The following is a 12,688-nucleotide window of genomic DNA, read 5'->3' as shown; positions in this document are numbered from 1 at the left end:
GGGTGGGAGCCTGCCTCCGCTGTGGGACGTCCTGGCTTCTGTGAACTCTTCCCGCATGCATACAGCACAGCCTCCAGCGCCAAGGGCTGTAAAGACCGTTGGCGGCTAACATCACGCTGAAATAGCTGAATTTTAACGATTTAGTCCTCTATCATAGTTTTCAAGGAATTTGAAAGTCATTCTTCTTTCAGAGATCCTAAATCTTTAATATGTATTTTGATGCTGTGTGAGTGTTAGCTTAAATGATCTGACCTTACTGACGATTGTTTTTCCTTACTGAAGAGACCTTATCCCGCGTAGCTTTGGGATCCTTTCTGTGCCGTGTGCTCGTGGTCATTTTGCCTTTCCTCTTGAATTCGTTGCCGCTGTTTGGGTCCCTCCCTGAAGTGCCAAGCCGTGTCAGGGCTGGGTTGTATTCCAGCCTGCAGTACTGCAGTGCTGTTGCATCAGTGCAGGCTTTCTGTAATTCCTCTCCTCTCTTGGCCTCCTCCTGGAGTGTGAAAAGCTCGAAGAGGTACCAGCAGCTCAGAAATGCAATATATTCTCGTCGCTGGTTCTCGAGCGAGAGCTTGGCAAAAGGTGCAAAGCTGCAGAGGGTTTGTAGGCGGCTGGATTCAGATAAAGGAGCTTCCTCGCAGCTCTGCTCTCTTGTAGGAGTCGGGGGAAGAGAGCGAGGTGCTCTTTGTAGGGACAGTGGAAAATCCCGACCTCGTCCGCTTCCCCTTTTCTTTTTATCATGGAGAAGTGCTCGTTTGCGTTGCATCTGATGCAAAGAAGGCCCCGTGTCTAACCCGCTTATTATAGAAATTTAACTTTCAGAAATTACTATTGTACTTGATGGAAGTCTTTTAAAATTATTTCATTCTTAGGGCCTGAAATGAATAGAAACCCTGATAATTGTATTTATGTACAATGAAAGGGGGAGGTTTGCCTTCCCGTGGCAGAGGCGTAGCGTGCTCGGGGGAAGGAAGAGGTGAGCCCGCCGGGGTCGGGGTCGGGGTCCTGCCTCAAGAAGCGTTCAGCGTGCTCCCTGGCACGCCTGTTCCAGCGTGCGCCCAAGTCATTACGGAGACTTCTCCTTACCTGCTATGATATCTGATAGGACACGAAGGAGCGTTTTTTCCAAAAGATCTCGGCATATCGCGCGCATATCGGCTCCTGCGCTCTCCCATAAACCCGGCCCCAAGTGTGGAGGGGGGTGCTTCGCCAGATGCCTTCTTAGCAGGGTAAGGAATGTGCTAATACCCAGCCCTTAGACACGGCTGAGCACCTTGTCACCACCCTGGGAATCGAGCTGACTTGGAATTTTTACCTAATAATAATAATCAGTTTGCTAGAGAGCAATGACTGGTAGAATAATTTTTGCAGAAAATACTGGGTTTTGATAAAGTTGCTTATGAGAACGGTTCCTGTGGTCCAGAGTAGAGGCTGTGTTCAGGAGGCAGCCCGATCGGGACAGCCGTCAGCGTGGCCGTTGGAGAGCCGGGTCTGCATGCCGCCTCGGCTTGTGTTGCCGGCCCTGGGTGAAGTAGCGCGGTGGGCAGGGGCGGGCAGGGGCAGGCAGGGGCGGGCAGCTTCACCCACTGTCCAGCGCTTGCTGTCCGCCTGCCTGTAGCTTGTGTTGGGACTGAAAAGCAGCAGGTCTGCTTGCCTCACTCTGTGAGGGCTCGAAGACCAGAGTTGCCTTGGGGTCTTCAATGCTGTGCTCTTGTCTGTCTGTTTTTGCCGTGACTGACTTTGTTCTGCCTGTGCTGTTTGCTCCCCTGCAGAGCTGACCTGTCCGGGGTGCAACATAACTAAAGAAGCTGCTGCAGGATGAAAAGATGGCAGCACGGCTGCTCGCACCACCAGGCCCTGATAGTTTTAAACCCTTCACTCCGGAGTCTCTGGCTAACATTGAGAAACACATTGCAGAATTAAAAAAGAAGCAGCGTCCAAAGCAAGACAGCAGCCACCGGGATGATGATGAAGACAGCAAACTAAAACCAAACAGTGACCTTGAGGCGGGGAAGAATTTGCCTTTCATCTACGGGGACATCCCAAAAGGCCTGGTTGCTGTACCACTGGAGGACTTTGACCCTTATTATATGACCCAGAAAGTGAGTCTGCAAGAAAGAAGTCGCTAAACGGCCTTTTTCTTAGGAAATTGCAGGTTTGGGTGTGGTTTAAGTAGAAGACAAAGAATGGAGTCTTTGGATGGGGCTTGTTGGTTTGGTTTGGTTTGGTATATATTTTTCTTTGAGGTTTAATAGAGATTATATGATCAATCTTTAAGCACCTGCTTGGATGGAGTTAGGAGAACAAGGTCTGGAAACTAAAAATAGATAAAGTTGTGCCAAAGTTGTGCCATTTTTAACCATGAGGGCAATAAGAAGAATTTAATCGAGGGGTAACAGTAATGGTTTTAAGTGTGTGTTTCATTTCTTGCATGGAATTCAGTCTGAATGTGATCGTTATGAAGCAGTGGGATATAGAATCATGACAAAAAAGAAGTGCGATAAACTGATTAACTCGCTTTCATAATTCTTATTTTTTAAATATTTGTCTGTGGAATTAAGGTGATATGGCAGGAGGCATTAATGGGTGCCGAGATGTATTAAGAAATGAAGTGGTGTCATGAGGGAAGTGGTGAGTAAGCCAACACTGTGCTGGAAATGGAGGGGAGGGATCTTCTCCTGGTGAAATAAGGAAGAGCATGGTCACTGCTTTTCTTAGAAGGCTAGATGACTTAAAACTGAGGTTCCTTTCTACTGTTTAATTTCATTGCTTACTTTGATAGACATTTAATTTGAATAAGCTGAGATAATTACCATCTATAACTCAGGCTCAGCTGCGCCACTGGAGAAGCCGACGGTTTGACCGTATACGTGACAACAGTTGTGATGGGACCGTTCAAAACTTGGGTGGAATGGCTGTCATGTAGAGTCAGCAAGTTGTCCTGGGTAACGAAAGGCTTCCTGGCTTTGTGTTGGGGCAGGCATCTCTTGCCACCCTCAGAAGTGATTCTGTGACTGGCAGGGCGTTATTCACGTGAAACCAGCTGAATTTGCTGCTAACGTTGGGTACAACTGATCATTCTTTTCTGCATTTACACTAGTGAATTTGACGCTCGTTTGTTGTCTCGGTGGTGCTAGGAGTGCAGGTACCAACTGAGAACAGGGCTTCGAAGTACAGTGGTTTGTGTATGTGTTGAACACCAGCCAGACTGGTGTCCAGGTGGATGTTGTACTTACGGAAACGTTATCCCTCGGCAATATTTTCTCTTTATTAAACAAATATTTTCTCTTTATTAGACAAACCTGGTGTTGCCTGGGTTTGGTGCGGGCAGGCTGTGAAAACGAGACACGCAGCTGAAGAGCAGTTCCCAGGATCTCTTGGGCGGCGTGTGGCCGCTTGCACCCAGCCAAAGGAGGCGTCATGAAACGGCGCTGCAGATCCGAGTAGGAGTGTTGTGTGCCCTCTTTGTGCCCGTGTAGCTGAACGGACAGTGCACGTGGGAGAACTGGGCCACGTTCTTTCTAGCTAAAATAGGAGAGCCGTGCCGGAAGGGCAGCGGGCACTGCCATGTCCTGCAGCGCTGGGAAAGGCTTCTTGGGTGCCTCAATGTTCCCCCAGAAGTAGGAGGCAGAGGGGAACCCCGTTGGCCTGCACGCTTTATCAGTCTCCATATTTGCCTCCCAACACAATGCTATTAATAAATCTTTCATTTTTAGAGAAAAATAAGCCACATTCCCAACTTTGAAGGCATCCGTCATGTCTCCAGGAGAGAGCCGTACATTTCTGCGCGTAGCCGCTGCAGAGTTTCAGCTCGCTCGGTGTGCCTGCCGTGCGGAGACGCGAGCTCTCCGCGGAGCTGGAGCAGCTGCAGATGGAGGGGAAGGTTCTGGAGATGGGAGACAAACTCGCACAGCCCTGCCAACCCCGTCCTTGCTGTTCTGTGAGAAGAGCCTTGCTCTCCCCATAAACACCGGATTAACATTTTACTGGCTCTGTTTCTTTTGCATCCCCTTCAGGATGGCGATAGCTTCGGTGTGTGCTACTTCTTTGCTGCTTCAAATAGTCAGTGGCTTCCCACAAAGAATTTTTTTTTAAGGCCATTAAAAAAGGCCCTTCTCTGAATCATCAGGAATTGCGAATCTGCTTGAATCATGGGAAGTTTTCCAAGATTTTTTTTTTTTCCCCCCTCTCCAGCATTTGCCAGAAGGCTTTGCATCATAGGTCTTTTCTTTTAAAGCTAGACGTACAGCATGCATAGGAACAAATCAGCTGGTTGCTTTTCCTTGCAGTAGGACACAGTGATCTTGGTTTATCTAAGGAAACTGAAACTGCATTTTAACTGAGAAACTGAACTTCCCAGTGGCCTGTTAACTGATATTTAAAGGAGAAACAGCGTGACCTAGAAACAGAACCGTGGTACAGGGGGTCAAAACTCCTGGGTCCGGAGCCCAGCCCTGCAAGCGATGGTTTTGTCCGAGCTACTTCTCTTTGCTCAGTTTCATTTTGCAAAATGGGAGTAATGGCTCTTAGGAGAATCGGGAAAGTCCCTTTGCTCACAGGTAGCAGATTTTGGAGCTAATTTATCTCCTTTTTGTCTTTATGTCAGTTCCAGAGAGAATTTTTTTCATGGTTCTTTGTTTTGCAAGCAGTAATCACCTTCCAGTTCCTGGCCTGAAGCGCATGGTAGAAGCAGTACTTGCCCATGATATTTTTTGTGGAAACCTGCAACATTTCAATTAAAAAACCCCAGAAGGCAGGTACGGGAACTTCCCTGTGTACACGTGCAAACAAAATTCAGGAAAGATGTGAGCATCCCTAGCAATGAAAGCAAAGCAGCCGATTGCCTCGTAGTCTGGTCTTCCTTCAGTGTTTGCTTAAGCAAGAGGCAAGGACCATCATCCTCTTTTACTTCCACAACCTTATTAGTATTTTTTTTTTTAAATGTTTTTCCATATTTTAGACCGCTCTTTCCTTCTCTTCCATTTATAGCCCAGGCTATCCTCCTGCTAAACAACGCCTCGCCCCGTTCTTTCCCATTGAACGTGACTTTTGCCAGGTCGTGGTCGTTTTCCTCAAGGAACTTCCATTTCACTCAGGATGAGTCTCATGCTTGCTACAGAGCGAGGTGAAGGTGCTGACGCTCCTGCAATGGCTCCGTTTACGAGGCAGTAGAAGGTCCCTGAATATTCTGGGAACTGAGACCATATATAAGCTTAGGTGGATTGATTTCTATGGAAAAATCAGCCCTGCGGTTGTAGAGGACTGTCTCTACATCCATGAAGATCTGAGGCTGGAGTGGGATTGTCGGGCGTCGCCTATAGCTTGCAGATGAGCACCCGAGGATATTTCTAGTGCCGATGTGCCAATGGAGCGACCTGCAACTTCGTCAAGTCAGGTGCACGGTTTGGAGACGGGCCCTCCGGTCCAGAGTGTCACCTTGACGGCGTGGACCTGGGAAGGTGACAGGGATGTGCGAGAGCAGCTTGCGGGAGGCATGTCTGGCTCTAGCTTGTGCTTCAAGGAGCCTTCGCTGCTGACTTCTGCAGGGCCAGGTAATGGCCCTGCAAGGTCACGAGACCCTTAACGGGGTTTGAATCTCAGTGAGGTCACTGAAACAGAGGGAAGAATCAAAACTATCTCAAAAATCAGCCTTTTATCCTTATTTCCAAAAGCTCTCCCTTTTCCGGGTCTTGCATGTTTGATATTTTTTCTTCCACTCCATCTCTCCAGTAGGCTTAAAAGGAGCAGGAACAGTAAGCGTGCCCTCCCTGCTGTCATGGTAGAGCGAAGAAAGGAGAGTGTCATCCCTGTCAGGCGTCTTCTCCAGTCCTTTCTGGGTGTTGGACGGAAGGCGAAGTGTAACCGAGCTGTTTGCTGTTGTACGGCTTTTCATGAGACGACAGATAATGGTGCTGCTTGCATCCAGTCCTAAGGGTTGCCGTAGCAAGTAGAGCTTTCCTGCTCTGCTCGGGGTGTGCCGAGTGTGGCACGGACCGGGAGGTGAGAGAATCTGCTGCAGTCACCTAAATAGCTGCAGCCCACTGGCGATGAGTGGAAGGAAGGAGAATCATTTCCGCTTCTGAGGCAGAACGAGTTTCCTTACATAGGCAGATTGGGCTGTCGTGAAATCCAGATCGTTTTCTCAGTGTTGCATGTTGAACAATATTTATTTTTTAAAATATAGCTTTCAGGAATGTTTTATTTGATACATTTCAAAAAATGTCAGGTTTTTTTTCTATGTTGGGCTTGAAACAAGAGATTAAAGCAAGAGCAAAATGTGGCAGATACTTTTTCCCCATAAGCTTTTCAGTGGTGAAGAATGAGTTACTAAGAAAGAATACATTTGTCCCCTTGGGGGGGGGGATTAATATTAAATAGTGTGTTTTCTGTATTAGGAAGTACATCTCTATAAGCCAAAACAGAATTGAAAAGTATTTTGCATTGACGTTTAATTCTGTATATACTTCTTCAGCCTGCAGGGTGCCAGAGCTGCCTGTAAATTAATTTTGAAAATAGCTGTGTTAAAGTAACTTGCTCAGAGTGTCATCGGAAAGTCGTCGCTCTCTCTTGCTTAGCGTTGAGAGTAAGGCAGGCATCAGCTACCACCGCAGGAATATGGTTCCATATGTTCTTAGGCTGTTCACAAAGCTGTTTTCTTCTTAAATCTTCTGCCCACTCTTCCTCACTTTTCAGCCATTACAGAAATGCTTAATGTAAAACCTGCATGAAGCAAGAGTGTTTTAAATCTTCAGATAACTGGAATGCTTTTTGCCATCACTTGACGCATTCTGTCATGCTCTCCAGCATAGCTTCTTTAATGCACTATTTTGCAAATTGATTTAGAGAAGACTTACCTTTTGTGATCGTAATACTTTTTATATGAGAACTATTTCTAAGGTTTCCATAAAGCATAGATTCCCAGCCAACTTGAAGAAAACTAAACTGGACAGAGCCTTTTTCACAACTCTCTGACAGCAAACTGAGACGTTTGAAAGTCCAACCAGACTTCATCTCTTAGGAGAAGACTGCAAAACGCCTTTCTGCAGGTATCGCCTTTCTCTGAGTTTTGAGCTTTGCCTCAGCAGATCTTAAAAGGGCTTAAGGATGTTCTTGGACCTGGACCAGCAAACATTTTAAGAGCATGCAGCCATTTTGAAATTGAGTTTTAATATGTCAGCAGCATAAAGAAAAACTAAGATCAGGTTTTAAATTGCCAAACACTTTTTGGCTTTTGTGCTCTTCTACCTATTGACAAGGCCAAGCAGAGATTTACCCAGGATTTTGTAAGGTACACAGGGGAACTGGAGCAGCCGATCTGGGAACCATCGGAATCGATGAGCCGGCTGGAAGGTATGGCACCTCATTTGTGTTCCGGTGGTACTGAGAGGCCCGGTTATGATGGGCTTCATAGGCAGGAGTAAGTTCAGCAAGCCTTATGGTCTGAAAAGAGAAAGCCAGGCAGAGCATGGAAGAGAAAACAAGGAGCTGCCTCATGTGAGGTCATGTAATGACGAAGGACTAAGCTGGCAGGCAGAATGTGGAGTTCATGTTCGGTCGGCAATTGCCCTGATCGTTGGATGAAACAGCTTATATTACAACAGGGAACGCCAAATTTTCTGGCTCGATCCTTGTGAAACAGCTATTGAAAATGAATGTTTCCATGTAATCGCTGTAGCGTGCCAAGGCAGAGTCCCCGACCCTCCATACAGAGCAGTTCACGTCCTCTTCCCCCGCCCGAGTCGGCGTGCTCTTCCAGCAGAGCTCTGAGGTCTGGGGGCTGGTTTACAGCTGCGAAGCAGCGTGCACGTACCTGTGTCCCCATGCGAAGAACGCTTTTATTTCTGGCTTGCTGAGCTGTGTCTGAGCAAACCACAGAGCTCCTGCACGGTGATTTTTCCCACGTAGAAGTGGAGGCATAGGGAAACTGAGCCACCTCACAGAGCCCCTGCGTGGCTTTTGGGGGAATTTCTTTGTCCAGCTCACCTTGTGCCCACGTAGTGTTCAGCACAGTCACGTCGGAGATTTCATTGCTTAAAAGCTGTGGTAGAGTTGAGAGCTCCGTGTTGTGCCAGGGGCACAGCTGAAGCCTGTGAGCATCCCGGTGTGACGGGTATCCCGCTCCGAAGCCTCTGCAGGGGACAGCGAGAGAAGGTTTAAAAATGAACGGTCTGTGCATCTTGAAAAGTTTGTGGTGTGCGGGAAGGAGAGAGAGCTGGTTCTTAAAATCGGCTGTCCCTTGACCACCCTGTAATCCACAATTTTGAAAAACTGACGGCCTTTTAGAATATTGTTACATGCCAAGGTAATCTGTTCATTAATTCTTGATGCTGCAATTTAAGAGCTGTCCAGGGTTGTCTTTAAAGTGCTTTTGTTGGGAGATGCATTAGTGGTTATGCTAACTAATCTTTCTCACTCAGTGCTGAACCACAATCTGATTTTGATTTCCTTTTCAAATAATTTACTGCTCAATGGCCTAATTTAGCCAAATGAGCTAAAATACGTTGTTTCACTTACTAGGAGGGAAATGACAAATTTCCTAAGAGTGAGTCTCCTGGGGAAGCACAGTGACTGCGTTGGCAGAAAGCCCTCGTGGATTCCCTCGCGTTGGACTCCGGGAGGCTCGGGGCTGTGCCAAACGGTGGGCTGGTGCCGGGGACCGAGCCTGCAGCGAGGCCGGCTCTGCTCCCTTCCCCTGCAGCGGTCGGGGCTTCATCCTGCCTCGCTGACGCTGCAGCATCCCGGAGGGAATGAGAAATGGGAAAATGGTGCCGGGGAAAGGGCTTTAGCTTTTCAGTGCACACAAATCGCTTTTTTCCCTTCAAGTTGAGCGGTAGGTGCATTGAGTGTGCTGGTATTAAGCAACCACAGTTCTAATTTTGCCTCTCCAGATGGCTGCGTGTGATTCTCCCGGTGCTTTTTGATATGCATGTTCGCTAGCGGGGAGAAGAAATAGTGGGTCTGTATTTTAAGGCTGGTGACGGAGAGATGAGATCGATTCTGCCTCACGTTTACATGATTCATTCCACAGGTTCTGTATAAAGTAGCGAACCTTGCATCTCGCTAATTAAAGGCAATGAGAGCACATGACTGTGCCTGGAGTTGGCGCACCAACGCGGAATGTGCTCAAAACTGCCAGTGAGTGGGGACGCTGGGTATCTGACTTGTTGTGTCTGCTGGGGTGGGGGACTCTACCGTGACGTTTGCTTTCTGCTTACCTCTCAATCTTCCTTTGCAGGTGAGGTGCTGTCTTGTAAAAAGACGATTCGTTGTGGTAGCTGTTAGCGAGGTTTGGGAAGGAGGCACAGGCTACACCAACACCGTGCCATAGAGATGGTCTTGTGCACGGGGCAATGGCGTGAAGTCTGGGTTCAGCTGCTAATTCTGCTCTCCTGAATTTGTGGCCCTTGGTTGCTTTGGGCCTCGGTTCTTTTCGATTAGATAGGGATAAGAGAGCTTCCACCCTTGCGTGATGAAAATGTGCGCTCTTGGATGGGAGATTTTGCTTCTGCTCTGTCTGAGGTGTCTAGTAAAATGGATGGCTTGGAGTAGAATTATTCATGAGGTACTGGTAGGTATGTTTTACCCTAATGGGGACTTCAGAAAGGAGATTATGCTTTAAAAAAGCAGAAAATGCTGGTTTTTACCGTGGACGTTGTTCGTCTTTTTTTGTACAATTCATGCTTTGATTTTCATGCATTAACACTCTCTCTCTCTCTTTTTTCTTTCTTTGTTTCTCTACAGACCTTTGTAGTACTAAACAGAGGGAAAACACTCTTCCGATTTAGTGCCACACCTGCCTTGTACATTTTAAGTCCTTTTAATCTGTTTAGAAGAATAGCTATTAAAATTTTGATACATTCATATCCTTTTTATTACTGAGTTATTTTTGCCTTTGTATATTCGTTGAAAAGTCTCTTGCCTATTGTCTTATTGCTCAGTTCAAATAGTGTCTATGAATTACGGTTCTGCAGCTGGTGAAGTTGGACTGGCCTCAGAGCATACTCAAAAACGTGCTTTTTTTGAATGAAAAAGCCAGGTCCTTTGGACATATCCAATCAAGTAAACTTGTCGTTTGTTTGCCCTGCTAAACTGTACCTCTCGGTGTCCATTCTTCATCAGTGCACAGGCATTGATAAGTTTTGGAACAGGTATGATTTAAGGTTGTGCTTCACGTGAAGAGGAATTGAGCTTTAACTAGCTGCTAAAACGGTTAAACAGAATTAGTATCTGGAGAAGGAGCCAAAGATACCTTATATGTAATTAGACGCTGACTAATTTCTTGCTCTTTTGGCACCTCTCAAACTTCTTTCTACTGGCAAGGCTATTCCAAAGTGTTCCACTGCAGGGCTTCAGACAGCTCTGATAGCTTCGGGAACATCATCTGCATGTGTGATTAGGAGAGAAAAAAAAAAGTAGTGTATTGGATGCGCAGCTTTGCCCTGTTTATTTATTTATTTTTAGAAAGCGACTCTAAAACGGAAACACGTTCATTTGTGGGTTTAGAGGCTTCTATAGCCTTACGCCCTGCCTCTCATATGAAGAAAAAGCTTTTCCATCTTTTCAAAGTCGACTTGGGGTCTGAGGCTGGGAACGTTTTCTTTGGCTCGTGTGTTATTTCTCCCTCCCCTCTGGATGTGCTGGGGCGCAGCTGAGGGGTGCAGATCTGTCAGGTTGAGACCGAGGTGCTGGCACTGGATCTTGGGCCTTGATCTAAGATCCATGCGAGTCTGCTTGAACAGTTTTGGAAGTCAAACAGCTTTGGATCTGGCCCTGGATTTCATCATTCTCCTAATAATTCAGTAGTTAAAATCCACTCAAACTTCTCATTCTGAAATGGTACCGTCCCTGCCACGCTGCTCGGATCAGGTAGTCCAGCACCTTCCCCCCGCAAACGCGACACACAAGATCCTGAACACGCAGAGGGAGCAGAGGCGTTTGGAAAGATTTGTAAGATTTTCTCCAAGCTAAATCCTAGGTGTCCGTGGATTGCAACGCTGCTTTCCTGTTGGATATATTAGCAGACGATATATTTTGATGTTACGGAATAGATGGGATTATTTGGGGAGACGTTTTCATTAAGACATGTAATTTTTGAATTGCTGAGACATACCAGAAAATATAAAATAAATTGAATGGTGACATAAAAATACCGTTTATGTACAGTCGCCCCTGGTCTTATTTCCCACGACTGCTGGAAGCACCTGGCTCTTATTTGTAGTCCACAGAGAACAGACTGCAAATTGTTGTTGAATTTTATGGCAGTAGAGTGATCTTTAGGGAGCTGTGAGCTGATGTGAAGAGCCGTGCAAGTGTCCCTTTGATCCTTGACTTTGTTCTACAGTATTTAGCATGATCATTATGTGCACTATTTTGACCAACTGTGTATTCATGACTTTTAGTAACCCACCCGAATGGTCGAAGAATGTGGAGTAAGTAATGCTTCTTGTGTTTTTAAGAATCTCACGGAATGTTGTTTCTCTTCTCTTGAGAAATCTGTTCCTACTCACGTTTAAGTTAGCATGAATACAAGTCGCCTTTTATATCCACATTGTTTAGACAAAAGTGTTTGTAATTCATCTTTTTTTCATGACTAAAATGACATTTCTACAAACTTCTCAGCGGGGCTCTCTTTCTTCCTCATAACAGGTATACATTCACTGGTATTTATACGTTTGAATCACTTGTGAAAATTATCGCAAGAGGTTTCTGTATAGATGGCTTTACTTTCCTCCGTGATCCGTGGAACTGGCTAGATTTCAGTGTGATCATGATGGCGTAAGTTGTGTTTTCAGATCATTTCAGGTATTTGTGGCATGCGGGAGGGGATGAGACCTTAGGAAGAGGGTGGGTGTGTAAGGGAAAAATAAATGAAGGAAAACTTAAGTGAATCCCCAAAAGATTCTTTCTTGATTTTTCAACAGAAAGCTTTAGCCTGACATGGAGTCACAGATCTAAAATGCAACGCCATGGAGTTAGTGGAGTTGCTGCTGCAAAAGCCAGGATTTTCTGAAAACTGCCTTTATTAATATAAGACTTTATAATAGTGCCTAGCATTTTAGATTGCTGACATGGCAGAGTGGCAGCTTGTTCTGTTAAACATAGGAGCCAGACACCTTTAAAGTCTGGTCTCTACCACTCCTTCCCTCCTTGGCCTTGCATGTTAACGTTTCCCGGGCTGCGACTTGCGGTGGAACAGGTATTAACCCATTTCCGATGAGGGGGCAGTGTCAGAAAAGGCGACGCTTTATTCTCCTTCCTCATTCTTTTCTCTTGTGCCAGATCAGCTTACATTGGTCTGATAATGAGGATTCATGGGGATGTCTGAATTCACAGCTGAACCAGGAGACGCACGCTAGATTTCTGGTTTTTTCCTTATTGGCCTGCGCTGATCGTTGCTTAGGCTTAGTACCGCTGACGAAAACCGGGCGTATGTCACTGGTAGTCCGAGTCGCCGGTGGAAGAGATTTTTTTCTTTTTCCCTTTTACATTTGTTTTTGGAATACCGCACGTGTGCACGCTGGGGCTCCCGTAGTCAGCAACGGCCGATGAAAGCTGAGGGATCACGTAGGAGGGCTCAGGAGCCTAATTTTCAAGGGTTCAGAGCGCTTGAATTTAATTGTAGTAAAACGCTTTCATCATATAAAATGCCTTTTTTTGGCTGGATTCTGCACCCAGGGTTGTTGATTTTCCT

At 46.2% G+C, this 12,688-nt stretch overlaps 1 protein-coding gene across 4 annotated transcripts in view; it reads left to right on the top strand.

Moving 5' to 3' along the window:
- Positions 1 to 12,688, top strand: part of SCN8A (sodium voltage-gated channel alpha subunit 8) — a 61,647-nt gene that overhangs the window by 9,975 nt on the left and 38,984 nt on the right. Inside the window, exons 2-5 of one of the 4 annotated variants that reach the window (XM_087770988.1) lie at positions 1,770 to 2,099; positions 9,739 to 9,858; positions 11,338 to 11,426; positions 11,644 to 11,772. The exons of 1 other annotated variant lie outside the window; for it this stretch is intronic. In XM_087770988.1, coding sequence (XP_087627114.1) covers positions 1,824 to 2,099; positions 9,739 to 9,858; positions 11,338 to 11,426; positions 11,644 to 11,772 — 614 coding nt within the window. In that variant the 5' untranslated portion in view covers positions 1,770 to 1,823. Of the gene's footprint in view, positions 1 to 1,769; positions 2,100 to 9,738; positions 9,859 to 11,337; positions 11,427 to 11,643; positions 11,773 to 12,688 lie in introns of those variants that run through there. 2 more of the 4 variants (XM_087770992.1, XM_087770991.1) reach the window with 2 other exon arrangements.

Source organism: Nipponia nippon, unplaced genomic scaffold, assembly GCF_047370975.1.
Source record: "Nipponia nippon isolate SJK-2023a ecotype South Korea unplaced genomic scaffold, ASM4737097v1 scaffold_35, whole genome shotgun sequence".
NCBI classification, from domain to species: domain Eukaryota; kingdom Metazoa; phylum Chordata; class Aves; order Pelecaniformes; family Threskiornithidae; genus Nipponia; species Nipponia nippon.
This window is presented reverse-complemented; position numbering and strand designations above follow the sequence as displayed.